At 42.8% G+C, this 19,461-nt stretch overlaps 1 protein-coding gene across 3 annotated transcripts in view; it reads right to left on the reverse strand.

Annotated features, from left to right (window-relative positions):
- Positions 1–2,441: 2,441 nt before the first annotated feature.
- Positions 2,442–19,461, reverse strand: part of akap12b (A kinase (PRKA) anchor protein 12b) — a 38,740-nt gene continuing 21,720 nt past the window's right edge. For 2 of the 3 annotated variants that reach the window (XM_079291364.1, XM_079291366.1), the window contains 2 exons: positions 5,889–10,028; positions 2,442–4,851 (listed from right to left, as the gene is read on the reverse strand). In XM_079291364.1, coding sequence (XP_079147490.1) covers positions 5,893–10,028 — 4,136 coding nt within the window. In that variant the 3' untranslated portion in view covers positions 2,442–4,851; positions 5,889–5,892. Of the gene's footprint in view, positions 4,852–5,888; positions 10,029–13,655; positions 13,896–19,461 lie in introns of those variants that run through there. The other variant, XM_079291365.1, reaches the window with a different exon arrangement.

Below are 19,461 nucleotides of genomic sequence, written 5' to 3' on the forward strand. Positions count from 1 at the left end.
GTTTATGTATATTAGTCGACAAATAGCTTACAAACTAGGATTACATTTGGTTTAGTAAAATGTTATGTATAAGGAATGGGCGTGGTCATTTCTTGAAGAAATAGGCTAAAATAGGTTAGAATAACAAAAAAATATCTCTCTTCCCCTTGCCAAATTTGTGCTTATTGCTAACCTTATTCATTTTGTGGAAAGGGAAACATTTTCAAAAGCATGTTCTTCAACAAATCAGAAAAGGAAGTAGTAGTTGCAACAGTATTCATTTATAGAAAACATTGTGGGAGAAACCAACGCAGGCGCACATGTTGAAACTTCTGTGATGCAGATGTGCTGGAATAAGAATGCTCCACGTGTCAGTGTGGAGATCATGTGAACTCAGGCAGGTGTGACGCAGGGACAGTTAGCTTTAATACGAAATGACAGGGTGATTCCTCTATATACTCCACTGTCTGGACACGCGTGTGTTATGTGGATATGAAAGATGCCAGTAATTGTAACTTAGAAGGACGTCCATTGTTTGGGATTACAGCAACTTTCTAAGGACTACTGATGACTCCCGAAACTAAAAGTGGCATCATTTTTGTTCCATGTTGAGTCAATGTGAAGCAGTCGTATGATTTGTTATACTGAAACATGGCAAGTGTAACAGAAGCATAATACAGGTTGTGCAGGAACAGAATTCTCAATTAATGGTCAGGTTTATTCAAAGTATCACTGTCTTCAGTTCAGTTGTTTCTGTTTGTTTTTTTGTTTTTCACTTTACAGCCTGAATATTAATATGAATGATATTTTAGGGAGGCTTGTAAAACTGTCTTAATATTGTTATTGTTTCTCATAGTGGAAAATAAATTCTGCATCTTAATGTTATTGCAACAACGTTGCCTTTTTTTGCTGCAAATACTAACCAGCCCACCAGACTGCAAAAAAAACACCAAATAGATTTCTTAGTCTGACATTTGTCTTCTAAGTTTCGAGCTGACACAGCAGAGACCAATTCAACAATTCAAAGGACGAATAATATGATAATTTGCAATAGTTTTTGAAAGCAGAGTTTTTAATGAAGCCACACAGAAGCTCATTCGTGGATGTTGTAGAACGTATTGTTCAATGTAGTCTTTGTTGGATTTATTGACGAGTTTTCATATTTTTAGTCTTTTTTTCTGAACATATACAAAAGAAATGCCGATCCCTAGTGTGTTTGACATGCATATGTTTTTCTTTTGACCCTATTCCACACAGCCTCAAGTGCAGGTGTGTGCCAGAGAGGATGAGGCCCAGTTCTAATTTGGTTTAAGTGGGGTTGTTGTACTTTGAATCCTGCTTTGATGCAATGAGCCCAGTGATTAGCTAGGTGGAGCTGTTTTTCTTATTTGTCTACTCAGGTCTAGAGAGACGGCTGTCCAATTTGAAGTAATATCTTCACGAGTATTTCTGTGATGTGGTTTCCAATCATATGACCATATTTGCCATAAATTAATATGCCATCACATTTTGGTTAAAAAAAAGAAGAAAAAAACCTCACAAATGCCGGTGAATTTATTGTCCCACGTGTGAGGTTTTGACGAATGGAAGGATTCTTTATTGTCTCCCATGTTTTTTTGTTTTTGAGGCAACTGAAATGTACTACTGACGTTCATTTCTCAGAGCTTATAATCGATGCACAGAAATATGCACAGCTTTATGAAAAGTCGAAATCCTTCCTCATTTCAAGTTGCAACTGTTCTTCTGCCACACCAGTCTTGTAACACATCGGTTCGTGTATGTGGGTGTTGAAACATCTCCGTATCTCAGGAAGATGAGAAGTTAGTCATTGTCTTTTCTGTCCACTGTTTATAAAAGCAATTATTTCATTTCAAACCGATGATCCTACTCCCAATGCCCATCTCTCTTCAATATGTGTTCTCAGGAATGTGAGTAATTTTCTGTATAAACAATTTTTTTTTTTTTCAATGAAGAATGAACAATAAAGACATGTTTTTTTTTATATATAATTGTGGGTGTTTTTCTCTCGGCTTTACCTCAACAAAACAGCTTCAGGAGATTAGCTTTTGTCCATCCATTCATTTAATGAACTCATGGTTAATATAATACATGGTTAATATAATATAATATACTGTAATATAACTGCAGGCAGAAAACAAGTGAATATTTAAGTGTATTTGCCAACAATTGCAACTTCCGCCATGCAGATGTATTTTATATTGTTACACCTGTTTTACTATGTTGTCATTCATTGTCTGTTTATCCAGCCTCCACTTTCTGGTGCTCCACAAGAGGATTTATAGTCGTTGACAAATACATTGCAGCATGTTATAAACCATTTCTTAACACTGCTGTGTGGGGTCATGGGTCAGCCTTAAGTTATATCTTTAGCCCCAGTGGTTATTAATGTCTTTTTAGTGATTGTTTATGAATTATTCAGGGATGAATACAAGGCACACACCAAATTTTCTATACCTTTATTGAATGAAATATAGACAAGTTTCTCTATCCTCACTATTAACAGCTTGCAAAATATAAAAGATCATTAAGACCATGCTACATGAATATTATGCTAAATGGCTGCAGGTTATTGGTTAATATAACAATATGATTTTAGGTACATACAGTAGGTATACAATCTGTACAAATGTTAACAGGTTCACAGTTAAGAGTGTTACAAAAAAGCAGGCTGAAGTGGGCGGGTGCCCCAACTAAATGCTTTACATGAACAACAGCAAAAGTCTTTAGCTCACTGTCTTTTTTTAATCATTTATATTTTACATAAAGCATGAATTGATGTGACACGTTCTCTAGAGTCAACGTAAAGGGAAGTGGTGACCTAACAGGGGTCCGTACTTCCTGGTCTTTCCCTTGTTTGGTCATAAAGCTGAGTGAAACGTAGCTGCTCGATCTATTACAGAAACACTCACAGTTACTTCTCAAGATATCTGAATGATTGACACAATGCAAGTTTGCCAAATTTGGTAGGACATGAACATATACCAGTGTAGCCCATGGTCACGTTTGCTTTGGTGGTAAAACTGGACCCCAGGAATGTTTTTAGATATTCCTCCACATGAAAACATCCGCCGCTTTGCCAATGAACTCGCAAAATAAACTCTGATCTTGTGACTTAGGTTTAATGTGTGACTCAAAGCAGCTGAGTAAATGCTTAGGAATTAAATTGGATGCAACCCATGCCTTATTCTGTGAGCAATGGAAAGAACATGACTCCCGGATTGATTTTAACTCGATTTGGCTTTTAAATTGAATGTAAAATGAGTTTATCTTTACTTCTAGCACCATGCGGCCGGTGTCTGTGCCTCTCTAAATCCCCACCCAGTGCCAGTTTGATGACCCTGAGCAATCATGCCGAGTGAAGAACACGACATAGGAGCAGGTACCATACGACTGGATTGAACATTTTCATACTTGATCACCCAGTTGATGCCAAAATGACGCCATCAACTGAAGACTAAAGGGTGCACTACTTTTTGTAGGCAACAGAGGGCATCAACATACTGTCTTTTTTTTTTTTATCAAGAAATATAAATATAGTGTAGTAAGGAAGGTGTGAAATGTAAAATTGCCAGACACAAATAATACATACAGTATGTAACACAGTAACACAGAAACATGGCCTTTAAACACTGTGACACATGAATGGCTTTGTAAGTGTTTCTTACACGCACGTCTCTACCGTCTGACTCCTCCGGTGTTTAAAAATGGCTAATGTATCCTTCAAATGTCACTGTTAACCAATTACCTCTGCCGCATGATCAAATGAGGGTGTTATAATTGTATTTATTGTATTATTTCATGAAACAATGTGTAACAATGTCTTTTTCACAGTTTATCAGGCAGTGATTGTTTGTCTTATCTACTGTACATGAAGCTCATTAAGTATTTTGTTGGGGTGCAGAGTGAAAACACATTGTGGCAAGGGAATGTGTCAAAAGCATGTATGGTGGATATCATCATACTCTCTCTGCCCTCTTGTGGTTTTCTCCAGTCAGTGTCATCGCTAACTGTCAGTGGAATTCACACTTGTACCATGGTTTAGTTACAATTGCTAGAGTCTTGAAATAATCATTGGATATGACGATTAGAAGCTGTGATACACCGGCCACGTATATGCAACAGTCTCACATTTGTTTTGTTGCGTCAGCCGTTAAATCTATTGTCATAATGTTGCTCAAAAGAACACCCGACGTATCACAGCTTAATGTGGGAATTTTAAAAACATCAAGGCAACAATGTCCTAACGAAAAGAAAAAAAAAGAAGACAAATGAATGAAAGAATACTCAAATATAAATACAATATACAAGATAATAGTCCTCCATCTCTTCACCTTCTGACCCCATCTCACTCTCCCTACTACACACGGACAAACACATAAGAACAGATACTTGACCGGGTAGCAGACTCAAGGCATATGCAGAAAGGACTATGGAAAGGGACACTGAACATACATCACACCGATCACAAGCCAGATGGGATGCTTCTGAGGCACATGGCATGCTTAAGTGTGTGTGTGTGTGTGTGTGTGTGTGTGTGTGTGTGTGTGTGTGTGTGTGTGTGTGTGTGTGTGTGTGTGTGTGTGTGTGTGTGTGTGTGTGTGTGTGTGTGTGTGTGTATGAGAGGGAGTGAGTGGATGAGGATATGGCGGTGGGACGTCACATTGTGGTGACAGGGCTGCAGGATGGGGGTTAGAGTACAGGTGGGAGGGGAGGTGGAGCTGTTGTTGCTCAGTCACTCCGTCTTTCTGGGCGGAACCCAGTCTCAGTGTGTTACCACAGAGCAGCCTCTTTCTCTCACTCTCTCCCTCATCACTCACTTCCTGGTACAGTGTGTCTCCCAGGCATCAGTATCTTCAGGTGGAGAGAAACAAAAACAAGGTATTAGGAAAAAGAACGGACTCTCTGGAAACCAAAAAGAAACTATCTGAGATTGACATTATATTTGGAAACATCTTTGTGATGTTGTAGGACCAGAATATCATTAAATATCTGTATTTTAATATAATATTATCCATTCTCCCATCCATCCAGGGACAGAAGTGGGGACAAAAGTGACTAGAACATGAGTTGGATGTACTGATTCAGGATGTGCAAACGGTGAAATGGCTGCTGTTCCTCTGCTGCTATTAAGCTGCTTAACTCATCCAGCTCTTTCCTGCTGTTATCTCCCATTTCTATCCATCTATAGCAAAGCTGCATGACAGCTTAATAAATATCAAAGTGAACGACACCCAGTTTCTCCGTCCTTCACATTGGTTCGATCAGATAACAGCAGTGTGTCACTAAAACATTGCTGCACATTCAAATTGACTAAACATTTACCGAGTAAAGATATAATTCAATCAAAACAACTGAAAAACACCACTTGAGCTCTTTGAGGCTTTGTAATTAAATCGAACAAATGCGTACTCCGACATGGTTTCTTGACTCCATACTGAGCCTGTGACAGAAGGAAAACAGGAGGAGGGAGCGGAGGATTCATAATCAGTCTTTCAGCACAAGTTCATCTGCCCCTCACACACCGCTTCCTTTTAAGACCCCGGCCTACAAAAAAGGGGTCAATGGCGGCATTCCTACTTTGATATCAAAGGTCCCCTGGTTGCTCATACCCTGAACAAAAGCTTTTTCATCTGGTCAGTGGGCAAATCCCCTCCCCTACTCCCTAATAAAAGTGGGGCCCATTGATGTCTCAAAAAAGCCACTGAGAGAAGATTGTTTGATAGGCCAACAAAGGAATTTGAAAAAAACTACCTTTTTCATCCTTTACTGTTCCATCTCTAATTTACAATACTGAAATACCAAAAATCACTTATTTCATTTACTTGATTTGTTAATTAAAAACTGTTGTCATAAACAATTCACGATCAATGCTGTAAGATCAGTCTCACCTGCTCATGATGCTGCTGTGATCTCTGTGGACACAGGCTCAATCTCCTTCACGGCCTCCTCGATCACCTCGATCACCTGCGCCATCACTTCTGCACACTTTCCCGACGGTGTTTCTGGTGTCTCTGCCTCTGTGACTTGGCCAGGAGCCGAAGCCTCTGCTGTCACTCGGGGTTCTTCTGACAGCGTTGAGAGTTTGCTTTCAGTTGAAACCCTCTTAGCCTTTATGTCGGTGTCTTCAGCCACAGAACTGTTGCAATCAAACTGTTCCGCCGCCTCTTCTTCCACTGACGGCTCCTCAAACACCTGCGCTGTCTGCAGGACCACTTGGATTGGCATGTGAATCTCAAGCACTTTCTCTTTGTTCTGCTCTGAAGGGGCCTCTGACTTTGATTCCTCCGATTGTGGTTCCACTTCCTCAGCTGCTTCTTCTACATCTGGTTCCTGGACCTCTGCGTCTTCTTTGCTCTGCTCCTCCTTTACCTCTTCAAGCTCCTCACCTGTCTGACTCTCTGCCTTTATCTCTACAACTTCTTCCTCTACTTCACTTACTTTTACCTCCACAGCTTTCAGCAATCCTTCCGCTGATTTATTCTCCTCTACAGAGGCATCAAGGCTCTCTGTAACCTCCATTTGGATTGGGTCAATGACCTCCATGGAAACATGGAGCAGCTGAGGTGACTTTGATGCCTGTTGTTCGCAGACACCAGCAACAGGGGTGTCAGAGATAACAGGGGTGATCTCAATCTTTTCCTCTATTGTTGCTACACCCTGGACTGGTGTAGGGGTGGTGGGCTTTTTCGACTCAGACGCGTCTTCTGAAACTTTATCCATAGCGTCCTGAATGACAGCCTGGGCAATGACGATGCTCTGAGCCTCAATTTCACTGGTCTGCTGGACGTCCACCTGGATTTCCTCCATATCCTTGCTGGACTGCTCAGTGACCTCACTGATCTCTGACGCTGCTGTTTGAGCGGTCGTGGCCTCCACAGTCTCTTCAACTTCACCCTCCTCCTTGGTTTCCTGCACCTGGATTGAATCATCGCCGACTGCCTCTGGTGTACTTTCCATGGCAACCATGTCTGATGCTGCCACACTGACTGGTGCCACAAGGACCACTGTTTCGGAGATAACAACCGCGTCACTTGGTACAGCTACAGGGATGGTTGGCTCAGTCTCCTTTGTGATGGTGGTCTTTGTGATTTCACCTATGGCGGAGACTCTCTCTGCAGTCACAGACTCAACTACCTCTTTTGCGATATTTTGTTCGATGGCAGCAAGCTGCTCCACATCCATTTTCACTTCCTTTGTTTCTACAGATGGCTCAGTGACTTCTACGCTCTGTGTGCAAACAGCTGTTTCTAGTGTTGGTGTAATGGGATCACCTCTCATGACGTCCCGAGGAGAGTTCTCGCTCATGGTGGTAGGCTGAATGATTTCAGACTCCTCCTGAACAGTGCTGACAATTCCAACCATCTCAATCTCGGGTTCATGGCTCTCACTGAGTGCTTCAATGGCTGTCAATTCACCCTGTGAACTTTCAACAACAGGCTCAAGCTCGGTGGTGTCTACTCGGTGCACTTCGGCATTGAACATGGCAGTTTCTGTAATGATGGCTTCCTCTGTAATTGCTGACTTCTCTTCTACAGACGTCTGTGTGACTACAACATCACGGACCACGGCCAAAGACTCTACGATGGGCATCACAGGTTTCTCCAAAGCATCACGAGCATGTGGCTCCAGGACGGCATGTGTCTTTGACTCTGCATTCTCAGTTGGTGGTTCATACTCTGTTTTAGCAGAAACGACTTCTACTGGTACATCTTCAACAATCACATTTGTCTGGGGTGGAATTTCACTAATTTCTGCCTGTATGCCCTCCATAACCTCCTGTGCGCTCTCCGGCTTGGGTTGCTGAAGAACAGGAGTAGTTTCTGCTGATGGAGCTTGAGGAACAGGCTTTACCTCGGCCAGGGACAGTCTCGGCCCTGTGCGTTTGGGAACTTCAAGAGACAGATTATCCTTGTCCTCAGCTTCATCCTCGGCGATGTCAGTATCGACAGACTTTGGTGTGGCAGCATTCTCCGCCTCCTCTGGAATGTCACTCAGCTGATCATGTTTATCGTCACCATCTTCAACAGGGGCTGGGATCCATGACGGGGATCTATCTTCAGTGGATACTTTGATCTGGACTTCAGCAGGTTCTTCTGGGGCTTTCTGTTCAGCTTCAACCTGGTCTTCATACTCTGAGAGAGGAACCACAGCTGGGGTGTCAGAGTCCTCCTCACCCTGTTCAGTGGAGGCTTGTTTTTCAGCCTTCTTCTTTTTGCGTCCGGGGAAGAGCTTCCTCAAAGAGAATGACGACTCATCTTTTGGTGCCTCACTGTCTGACTGGACTTGTTCTATAGTCTCCTCAGGCTTTTCCTCAATTTTGGCCTTATTCTTTGGCATAACCATGCGTTTCAGTGTGTCCCAGGTGGACTCTCTCTCAGGAGGGGGGTTTAAAGGTTCAGGGGAGGAAACAACTTCTCCATCACTGTCAGTGTTTTGGGAACTGACAATGGCAGCCTCAGTTTTGCCCACTTGCTCCCCTTCTAACGCAGCTGCTGTCGATTCCTCTTCAACCTTGGTCTCCTCATCGTCAGAATCAGAGGTCTTCCTAGTCCTCTTTTTGGGTCCACCCATACACATTAGAGCCTCCCAGGAGACAGAAGTGTCCATTTTCTTTTTGGGCTCCTCTGTGCTGCTGACCAGTTTCTCAGTGTTTTCAGTCTTTGGTTCCTCCTCAGTTGGCTTATCCTCCTTGGCCTCCTCCTCAACACTCTTATCTGCTAACGGGGCACTCTCAGAAGAGGACAGGGTGGCGGACTTTGCTGGTTTTTCACCTGTGGCTTCATCTTCGCTCTCAGAAGACCTTTTTACACGCTTCTTGGGTGTGACTAGTTTCTTGAAGGAGGACCAGGCAATGATGCCCTCTTTTTTCTTCTCTCCATCAGAAGCAACTTCACCATCAGTCTCCTGGCTCGACTCATTCTGGGTCACCTCCACAGCAATAACATGCTCTCCCGACTCCTCGGGAGATGAGGGCCCACTGTCAGCTTTTGGATTCTCTGCCGACTCAGTGGAGGACTGAAGCTGCTCAGCCGCCTGCTCCCCAGTCTCAGTGAGCTTCGCCTCAGTGTCTTTCTTGGCCTTCTGTTTCTTAGTTGAGAGCTTCTTTAAGCCAGCTCCAGTGAAAAGCTTCTTCAGGGGGCTTCCCTGGGGCTTGGCCTTCTCTTGTGATGATAGAAGCTCAGCCTCAGTAGTCACCTCTGCCGGAGCCTTCTCCTCTTCTGCACTAGGTTCTGCTTTTTCCTCTTCTGGTTTGGTCTCATCAGTAGTAGCTGCAGCAGGGGTTTCAACAGTGACCTCTGGAGTACTCTCTGATTTCACTTCCTCTGGAGTAGTTGGTGCCTCCTCCTTAGTTTCTTGGTCAACGTCATCTTTCTCCTCCTTTTCTTCCGCAGCAGCAGCAGCGTCTTCTGTCTTAGCTGTCTCCTCCTCAACAGCTGCCTCCTTGTCTTCTTCCTCTTTTGTCTTCCGGATGCTGGCTTTTTTTCTCAGGTTAGAGAAAAGTCCTCCACTGAAGAGCTTCCTGAAGGGCGACAGGGTGGTCTCTCCTTCCTTCTCAGCTCCTTCATCAGTAGCTTCAGCGGCTGTGTCATCAGCTGGGGCGTCAGTGGTTTCAGCTTTGTCTGCCTCAGCAGTAGATGCCTCTGTATCGGCCTCCTTTTCTTCAGTCGAGCTCTTCTCCTCTGCAGTGGCAGCCTCTTCCTCCTTTGTAGGTTCATCAGTCACACCAACCTCCTCTCCTTCCTCTTTATCTTTGACTGTCAGTAGCTTCACAGGATCTTTCTCCTCACTTTTGTCCTTCTTCAGTGTAAACTTAAAGCCCACAAAGCGGAAGATCTTCTTGAAGCCCACTTCACTGGCATCCTCGGGTTTCTCCTCTGCTGCTTTTTCCTCAACAGCTGAGATGTCATTGGCATCAGGAGACTCTTTCTCCACTTTCTCGCCGTTCACTTGGGGAGCCACTTCACCCTGGATGGTGTCCATCGTCTCAGGAGTCTCCTCCTTCTGAGCCACACCATCAGGCTGGCCAACTGAAATGACAAAAAAAAGTATTTGATGAAGTTTGATGAAGATATTGATGAGTTTTCTATTACAGCTCCTACTGTGTTACAGAAAGATCACATTATTCACATAAAAATGCTTTGGCCAGAGCTATGATTTGTAACTTGCAATTTATCATATTTGGGTAATGATTACGACATCAATCTGTGTTCAATAAAAAATATTGATGTCATGACTAATGGAGGAGAGACGTTGTATAGAAAGGATTTGCTGTGATCCTAACCCCCTGAGCAGATTTTAGTAAGCATTTGAGGACTCAATTGATTATTATACAATTAGATTTGTAATTTTTCCCAGCTAATCCTGTGCTATGTAAACACGCCGAAAAATAAGACATTGAAACAAATAAAACAGAAGTCCCCAAAGGGAGTTCCATAGAAAATGTTACACAATGAGAGAAATGCTTTAGGAAATGTGTGGACTATTGAACCAAAACATGTGAGCAGAGCTATAACACAACCTGGCAACCACCATTACTGTGGGTAATTCCCAAGTAGTTGTACAAATCAAAGACAAATGTTGTATTATCAGCTGAGATAAGAGACAAATACACACATGTGACACATCCACAAGACGTCTGCCTGCCATGTGTGTCTGTGTTTTGACAGAGGAGGGCGTAGGGGGATTACGACCTGCCAGTGTTTCAAGCTAAAAACAAATTCCCAGGACTTTCAATGCCTGGCTGTCAGCTTACCCGATTACACACACTGGGAAACACAAAGATGCACATGCACTCCCTAAAACCATGCAGGACTGTGGGAAGTACCACCTTCACAAAAATGATATGTAAAAAACAAGGTATTTGATTCCATCTCCCATTTTTAACATGATATCTGCTATGAAAATTGGATAAAGATTTTAAATAAATCTGTCCAAGATGACTCGTGGTTCTTGTCGTCCACAAAAATGTAAAACTTTGCGCCCACATCTGTCAACATCCGTTTCCTAAATTATAGGCATGACGCTTCACTCAGTAGCACTGTATTCCTAGAATATGTTTTACTTTCAAATAAAAAAAATATTATTTCTAGAAATGAGGTAAAACCTCAGCAAACACAGCAGCGTTTCACCCTAAATGTGTATGATAAAATCAACACATGCTTTCAAAACCCTAATGTTGTTAGTGAGGGCACGCCCATGTCTTATGTATAGATTTGACTTGAGTGGAATGTGAGCTATGCTGTTCACTCTGTGTTTGGGGAAATTATTTTAGGATGCTCTAAACATAATCTGAACTTAAATACCAGGGGACTTCAGGAATGTTATTGGGGTTTTCTCGGTTTGACTGTGTCTCGACTGTGCCCATGTAGGATTCAAACCAAACAGTAGAGGCCTCTACTACTACCCCTCCTTAAAATAAAAAAAAAGTCCCAATCTCCTTGACCCAAATTCCACAACAGCAGGATGGATGGGGACCCACCCCCATCCCAAGGCTCACACTCATGCAAACACAATAGAATTCTAACCCTCTCTGGCCTCTGAAAATAAAGGAAGGGGGGTGGTCAACTTTTCTATTATCAAGACAGCTTGGGAGAAGTTTGCTGACCTTACCAAAATAATGTTAACTGGAATTTAAAAGGCCTGAGTGATTTACAAAACACAACATTGTCACATGGCAGTGAGCTCTCTCTCACATAGGTGCTATTTTCAAGGTCCCGTCACACGGTTGTTAAGCAAGAAAGTATAACCAGAAGAACAACAAACACCAGTCTATGTCCGTGTCATATGAAACCTGAGTACAAAAATAAATTCAGCTCAATTATGCATAAACAGCAAATTCATGTGAGTGTACATAATCAAACCAGCACCTCGAAGCTGTTTTCAATGACGTTCTGGTGCAGTAAAGAGCTGTTGAATGAAGACGTGTGTGTGTGTAGGAGGGGTCCGACTGTTAGAAAGCCAGACGAGGCCCTGTGTATCCACATGGATAATAAAACAGGAACCATGTTGATTTAACAGACTACTGGCATCTCTCCTGTCTTTTTGATCTTTGTTTTCCACCAAGTTTTTCTTTTTTTTACAGGCACACAACTGTTAATATCCCAAGATTGATTTGGTTTGTGGTGGGGGGGGGGGGGGGGGGCGGTTAATGTGTGGTGGAGGAGGTTGGGTGATATGAATAACGACTGTACCAGAAAGAATGTGAGTGTGAGTGTGAGGGGTGAGGCTACAGAGGGTGAGGAGGGGACAGTTAAGAGATGAAGGGATGGCGTTGTGGGGGGGCAGGGTCTCTGCCCTTGGGTCCGTATTCACATTAGAGGGTGTTACATATCTCTGGAACACACATTCATAGTTGAAATACTTATCCCCGTTGGAGACAAGCTTTGTTCATGTGTGAGTGTGAGAGCATGTGGTAAGATGATGCTCTCATATTAAATATCATCGCCACAGCCCCCCCAACCAAATAAAAACTATTGAAACCGACTCCAGTCTCCAGTGAGATCAGATGTTTCTGTTGTGGCTGTTTCAACACTATGTGTTGTTTGGGGAGGGGGGGGGGCAGTTGTGAAGCTGAATGCCAGCTATTCTTTTTAGACAAACTTTGCCAAATATATGCAAATCGTTATTGTAATTATCAGTCTGGAGCAGGAGCCCTTTAAACAAAAGAAGTCAGTTAAAAAGAGGGCAAGGAGCCTCCCCACACCATCCCCCAACAGACACGATACTAGCGCTCGCTCTCTCTCTGTCTGTATCAAAGGTGTGGTCAAAGTCTCTCCGGGGATCTGCAGAACCCGACACATCAACAGCACTAACAACACCCGCTGTAGCACAATTCATCTCATTAACATCAAGTACAAGTCTGATGTGAATAAGCCCACAGCAAAACCAAGTAAACATGGATATATATATCACTTCATATCAGTGCTTTGGTTTTCCATTTATGTGCAGAAACCAAAACCTGAGGTCTCCACAAAGCAAAACATTACAACATTACTCAATTTGAACCATCACTCCCAATTATGAACTTAAGAAGAATTGGTCTTGGCATGCAATTCATTTCATACGCCCCCTTTTCCTCCCTCCCTACCCTTTGTGGCTAAGCTGCAGAATAACCCCACTGGGAATTAGGATCCCACTCTCTCATGAAATGCTTCACATGACGGGACACAAGGAGCTGGCTCAGACAGCGATGTGAGCTAAAAGCAGGCTTTCAAAATGCATCTTCATGCACTTCAGGGCACTCAGCACTTGGCTTTGGCCAGAGGTACACTGTGATGTCTCTTAGTACGGTAGATAAACAGGTTTTTACCACATAAAAGCTCATAACAGGGTCAAATAAAAGATGATAAAATAAGAAAAGTACAGCATTCAAGCATTATTTTACTTTCTACAGCCAAAGCAAAACCATCACCCACCACCAAGCCAGGACATCTACAAACCACAATGCTAACTAACCACACCCTCAGCACAACAATGCCCTCAGCCACACTCACTCGTGAGGAGAAACCAATGCTTTGACATATCCTGAATTACTAGTTTCAACTAAATAAATCAAAGTGGCACTTTAAAGCGAAGCAGTCATTATTTCATCATCAACAAACTCTAAATTGTTAAAAAATACAACTAATGAGACCATATTGAATGATTTTTCTTACCCGTTAGAGTTATTGTTCCAAGCATTGGTAAAAGTCCAAAAATTCTTTCTTCAAAAACTTACAAAAATAAAAAAAAAAAGGATTTAAAATTTGAAGATATCTAAAAATGTATTTCTAGAATCTGTCTCTCTCTTGTTTTCCTTCACTCGGTTAAGTCTGTAAGATTTGCTTCTTGGCTCCGTCTTCACTAGTTAACTCAGTCTGAGGGCAGAAGCTGTGTGTGTCTCTCTCTCTCTTCCAGCGCTTCTCAGCCAGTATGAACAGAAGAGAGGAATCCACACACATTTCAACAGACTGACACACATGTCATGCTAGGACCACCCCTGCCTCCCTCTTCCTCCCACCTCCCTCTCCTTTCTTCAGCTGTTCTGAATGAGCCCCCTCCCCCCTCCTCCTCCCCTCACCCCCCTCAGACCTCACTGTCCAGCCGGGATGACTGTAGCTCATCATGTGATTTCTCTAGAAAGCATTTGCCAACCATCCCTCCACATCAACTACTCTACAAGCTCCACATAACCCCATCAATTCCAACGCTATCATGCACATTGTTGCTACATTCTCCTTCCCTGGCCTTTAAAGCCCATGTGTGTCCTCAAATGGCAGTTTCTCACTGACTGTTAAAAGAAATACCAACTGAAAACAGTCTTAAGCAGCCACCGCACCCCTGTCCCCCTGTACTCGCCCTTTTCGGGAGGCAACCACGCTCCGCCCGTATCTCATGGCACATGCCACTAGTCATGGAGGAATGTTGACAGAGGCAAACCAGAGGGGATTTCAGGATGCTTCTTTGGAATTTTAGATTTTTAGAATGGTTGGGTTTTTGACCAATTGAGTTAGCAATCCCAAATGATTTAAAATGAAATTTAAAACATAGTAATTGTTACTTCACTTTATAGTCCCAAAACTCTCCAAATATATACCTTTTTAAAGGCAAAGTTCATACCCAGGACCTCAACCCAACATGGACGGGGGTGCCATTGAGTTGCCGCCTGCCCCTGAATGTTAATAGGCCTCTCTCAATTACTCCAATGCAGACACATTTAATTCAGCTTTTGTCTGGGGGTGGGGGGGGGGGGAGACTAGAAGGAATGCAGATAAATCCTCAGGTAAATACCAGCATAATCAGATCTGTCACACTTCAGCATTGTCCCAGAAGAATGTGTGAATTCCATCCAGAAGGCTCCCAAACGGGTGATAACAACAGTAATCAAGTACCGTCTGTTCTTTTGCAAACAACAAGACAACCAGCAGCATGTCTAGTGTCTTTGAAATCATTTTCTTAGTTTGTGTTTTTCCTGAAACTCTTTAACTGCCTAATTTCTCCATTTCTTAGGTGCAAACAGACAACAAAGACAAGCTCTGGGACAAAACGTGGGTGAAACCAATCGCCGCATTTTTTTCTTTACTAGAAACCACTTCCTGTGAGTTTCTTCAGAGCCATTGAATTGAGAGAGCCGTTGATACCGAGATCTATTCCCATGAATGGAAGGCGTCACAGTTTTTATCTGAGCTGGCAGGGGTGAGAACTGAGGAGTTGAGGGGGGGGAAGGAAAGAAAACAGCTACAGATCTAATGACATATAATATCTTCAGTATAAAGTTCCAGAGGATAATCAAGTGAATCTTCATAACATTACGGATAAACATTTGCTTTTCTTTTGCAAAGAGCCAACTGTACTGTGCATGACTGGCATATTGTCATTTTTCTCTGGCCTTAGATGCTCAATGTTATAATATAGAATTTAAAATGCATCCAAGCATTACTCGGTAAGTTAAGAGTGAAATCTCACCAAAGACCCTTTCATTTGATCACAGTCATTCTGACACACCAGTGAGGCTTTCTGTTGTTGCGTGACTCATCTGGTGGGTATTTCACGATGTGTACTATACTACATGAAGACCAATATGACAGTACTTTATGTTATGCTGAGTGAACAGTGAGTCAGACCAAAGGGAATTCAGAGTTTGATGAGAGTACCGCAGTTGGGTCGGCCCACATCTTCCTTTCCCTCCCAACTTCCTTCATATGACTCAGTCGCATTCCTGGACTTCCATACATACTGAAACGTTTTAATTTAGGCTCAGCTTGAGGCTACACTGAGCCCATATGGGAAAGACGTCCATATGGTTCAACGGGAAGTTAGAGGACAAGGCTGGCATTTTATTTAAAAAATCTTTATCTTTCAACCTTACAAACCCGCTGTGGCCAGGATCATTTCAAACTGGAACTTTATTTCAAATTCAAGTAGGGCTGCAGCTAACTTTTCATAAAACGTTCCCAGAAGCCATTGTGACATGTCTTCTTTTGTCTGATCAACAGCCTAAATGCCCAAAGATATTCAATTCACAACCATATGAGACGAAGAAAACAATAAAACAATCACATTTGAGAAGCTGGAGTTTTTCCAGTTTTGCTTTAAGAACTCATTTAACAGTTAATTGATTATTTCACTCAATGTAACCATCATATAGCTTAAATTAAGAGCTAAAACCAGCTGATACATGAATTGCATTATGATGCTGTTAGACCGAGTGGAAATGTAACCTCGAAGCTGCCGAAGAGGAAATAAAACGGAACGAATGTCAACGAGTCATTTTAAAATTCTTTCTTTCATTCGATAAAAGCTCATTTAACTAAAATATATTTCCATCACAACAATCAATGAATGAGAGTGTATTTTGCAACAAGTCAACAAGTCAGGATAACCCAGCGCCGTGTCTGGGACGGTGACGCCCTTCATATCTCAGTAAATAAAAAAACGTTCAGGAATGTTCACGAATGTTTGAGGAGGGGTCTTCAATGGCCCGGCAAGTGGGGGGTTGGGCGGAGGGGCTTTTTCTCAGCCTGTAAAGAAGTACATGACATCATCGGACAGCGAAGAAGAAAACGCCTCCTACTCTTCCAAGAACTGGATAGGATGATGTTGAAATAATTGGAGGAAAGGGAAACGAGGGCCATGAGTGTGTGAAACCGGCCGAGATCAGAGAGATTTTTCTTTCAGTACCTCTCCTTTCTTTTACACTTTTATATTCCGTTTTGCTCCTTTAACAACTTCGTTTTTATCTCCTGAATCCACTCGTCTTTAATCCGTCTCCCTGTCCACCACTTTCCCCTCTGTCTCTTCTATCCTCTTGAGGCCGCGTCCTAACCCGTGTGTGGGACGGAGGGATGGATAAGAATGTCGGGCAGGAAACACAGTCATTTCTTGACATCACGCGCTTCCTCTTCCTCTTCCTCTTTCCCGTTTCCTCGATCTACACATCATTCTGTACTCTGCCATTCTTGTCTGTCCAACAACCCTTCCGCTTTTTTTTCTTGCTGACATTATTTCCGCACATAACGTGATGCAGCGTGATGCGATGAACACCGTAGATGTGACGTCTCAAGTTTGAGCATTTCGTGACATCTTTTGTTTAGTTTTGCTGGAAAACAATGGAGAATCGTGTTTACAGCGTTCAGCATTGAGGGAGAAGGTGTTGGTTCCATAAAATCAATCTTATCTTGCACGCAACATGAAACAAACAAACTTGAGATCAAGTACGTGTGCTCCTGTTACTGTTGGTCCTGATGGCAGTCCACGACAAAAACTGTTATTTTACATTTAAGTGAAGAGCAGCATTTCTTCCAGAGGGGTATGTTTAGCAAGTTTTTACCATCTGTTGTACTTGCATTCCTGAAATATCTGCATTGCAATTTGGCATTCCAGTTGTTGTTGTTATGCATGGTCTTGTCTTCCAGTACAGACTGAATTGTGTAAATGGCAAAGTGTGGATCTAAAGAAGTCCCTCCCGGCTATGAAAAGGCCATGGAAATGGTCCACATTTACAAACGGCAAAGAGACGAGACAGCAAAGAGACGAATGAAAAGGAATTACCAGTTTGTCAACCTGCTGGTTCTCTGGTTCTCTGAGATCCAAAAGAAATGCACGTTTCAAATGATTGCATGTATTGTCCGGATGGAGGCTTTTTTTTAATCAAATAGTAGAAACAGATCGATCCAAAAAATGGCTCATCTCGTCTCTGAGCCAAAGAAGAGGGTTCCCCAGCTGTGTTTCATGAGCACAATTGCTCTTATCCTTCACGCTCTTCCTGGCTGCTTATCTATCTTCCTCACCTCAGTCCCTCGTATGGCTCTGCTTAGGATTTGGCAGAGATCCATTAATGTATGCTTCAGCTACACTCAAAAATGGCTCATCTTAACAAGTCAATTCATCTCAACTGAGTGTTGAAACACATTTTTTCTTGCAAAGGTCAGAGGACAATTCCACTTGTTTCCACAACAATTTGACTCTTTTTGAGACTTTTCCAGAAACAAATGTGGGAAACTTCAGACAGGGCGGATAAAGGAAGATCACTGAAGTATCAAGTATCCAGCACCAAGAAGATTAGACTTAGATTAGACAAGTGGAAAACCTCACCTCACTGACACATTCTTGGCACTTATATAAAGAAGATTTGATCATTAGTTTCGAGGTAAAACTGAATGATTATAGTGTATGGATACTTGCTGCACTGTAACAGGGTCCATAACGCCATTAAAGGAGGAGGAGAGGGGGGGTCAGTCACATTCCTCGTCCATTCTCTCAATCCACCATGTGCCTGGGGGAGGTTAGGGTTTGAGGAGGGAGATTAGGTTCCTTGATGCCGGGAAAGATGAGAAAGGAGCGCCTGCGGAGACGAGAGGGTCCTGGGGGGGTCTGAGAGCCCTGGTGGGAGTCTACCATGAGTTTGACCTTATTACTGTATGTTTAGCCCTAATGTACCTGGGACACTCCTTTTAATACTCCAAGGACTGTTGAGTTTAGTTTCGTTATCTTAAATGATTCGGTTGCGACAGGGCTGCACGATAACATATATTAGCATTCTGACGTTAGCATTTAGCTCAAAGCAGCCCAAGTTTAACCTCACAGAGATGCAAGCTTGTCTTGTAAGACCAGAAACAACAGTACAAGTGTTGTTGGTGGTAGGGCTCTGTTCAAACGTATCACAATATGTGTTATTATGCTGTTAAAGTTGAATAATAACAGCTACAATAATAAGCTGTAGAGCAAAACACAAGTGAATTGATGTTAAATTAATGACATACACACTTATGCAGTCTGAGGCCGAGGGGAGGTGTATGGTTGGTACGTTTCGAGGCAAAGTGAGCGTTACTGTGTGACGTCTGGGTGAAGACCGTTCAACAGTATATGGGACGATTGGCCATCAGTGTTTTGGCGAGTGCAGTCAGATGACAGATGAGATTTCTCATTAGCTTGCCATCAGCTGATCTGCCCATGTTGTGTTCAGGCAGAACTTACTTATTTGGATAGCTAAAACGTCGTTGAGGTTGCTTCTACTACCAGAAACACTAAGGTCTGCCCATTGTGTTTGAGCAGGATGAAAAAAAGGCTTTCTGTCTGATCAGTTTAGAGGCTGAGACAGCAGTTGACAAATCACAGCTTTCTAATAGAGTTCTTCTATCCCCTCTTGCCCTGAAGTGTATCCTTCAAGCTGCCACTTCATAACAAATGAGTGAATAAAATATGCTGCACTGATTGAACTACTGACTGGACAATGATGAATCTTGAGGGACTGAGGGCCTTTTAAGCACTCCAATCTAAAACTCGGCCTCTCGAACACTTTCCTCTGGGATCACCACCTTCCACTGAGGGAAGGAAATCATTCTGATCTCTTGCACCAAACCTGTAATGAGTATTGTCAGCTGGGATGTAAAAGGAATATGGGCAAAAATCCAGGAGGAAGAATCAGGCCGCTGGATAGTGTTATGATGACTGTGTAGCCTTATTGGCAGAGACCAGACGGAG

Source organism: Melanostigma gelatinosum (genome assembly GCF_949748355.1).
Source record: "Melanostigma gelatinosum genome assembly, chromosome: 19".
Lineage (NCBI taxonomy): Eukaryota > Metazoa > Chordata > Actinopteri > Perciformes > Zoarcidae > Melanostigma > Melanostigma gelatinosum.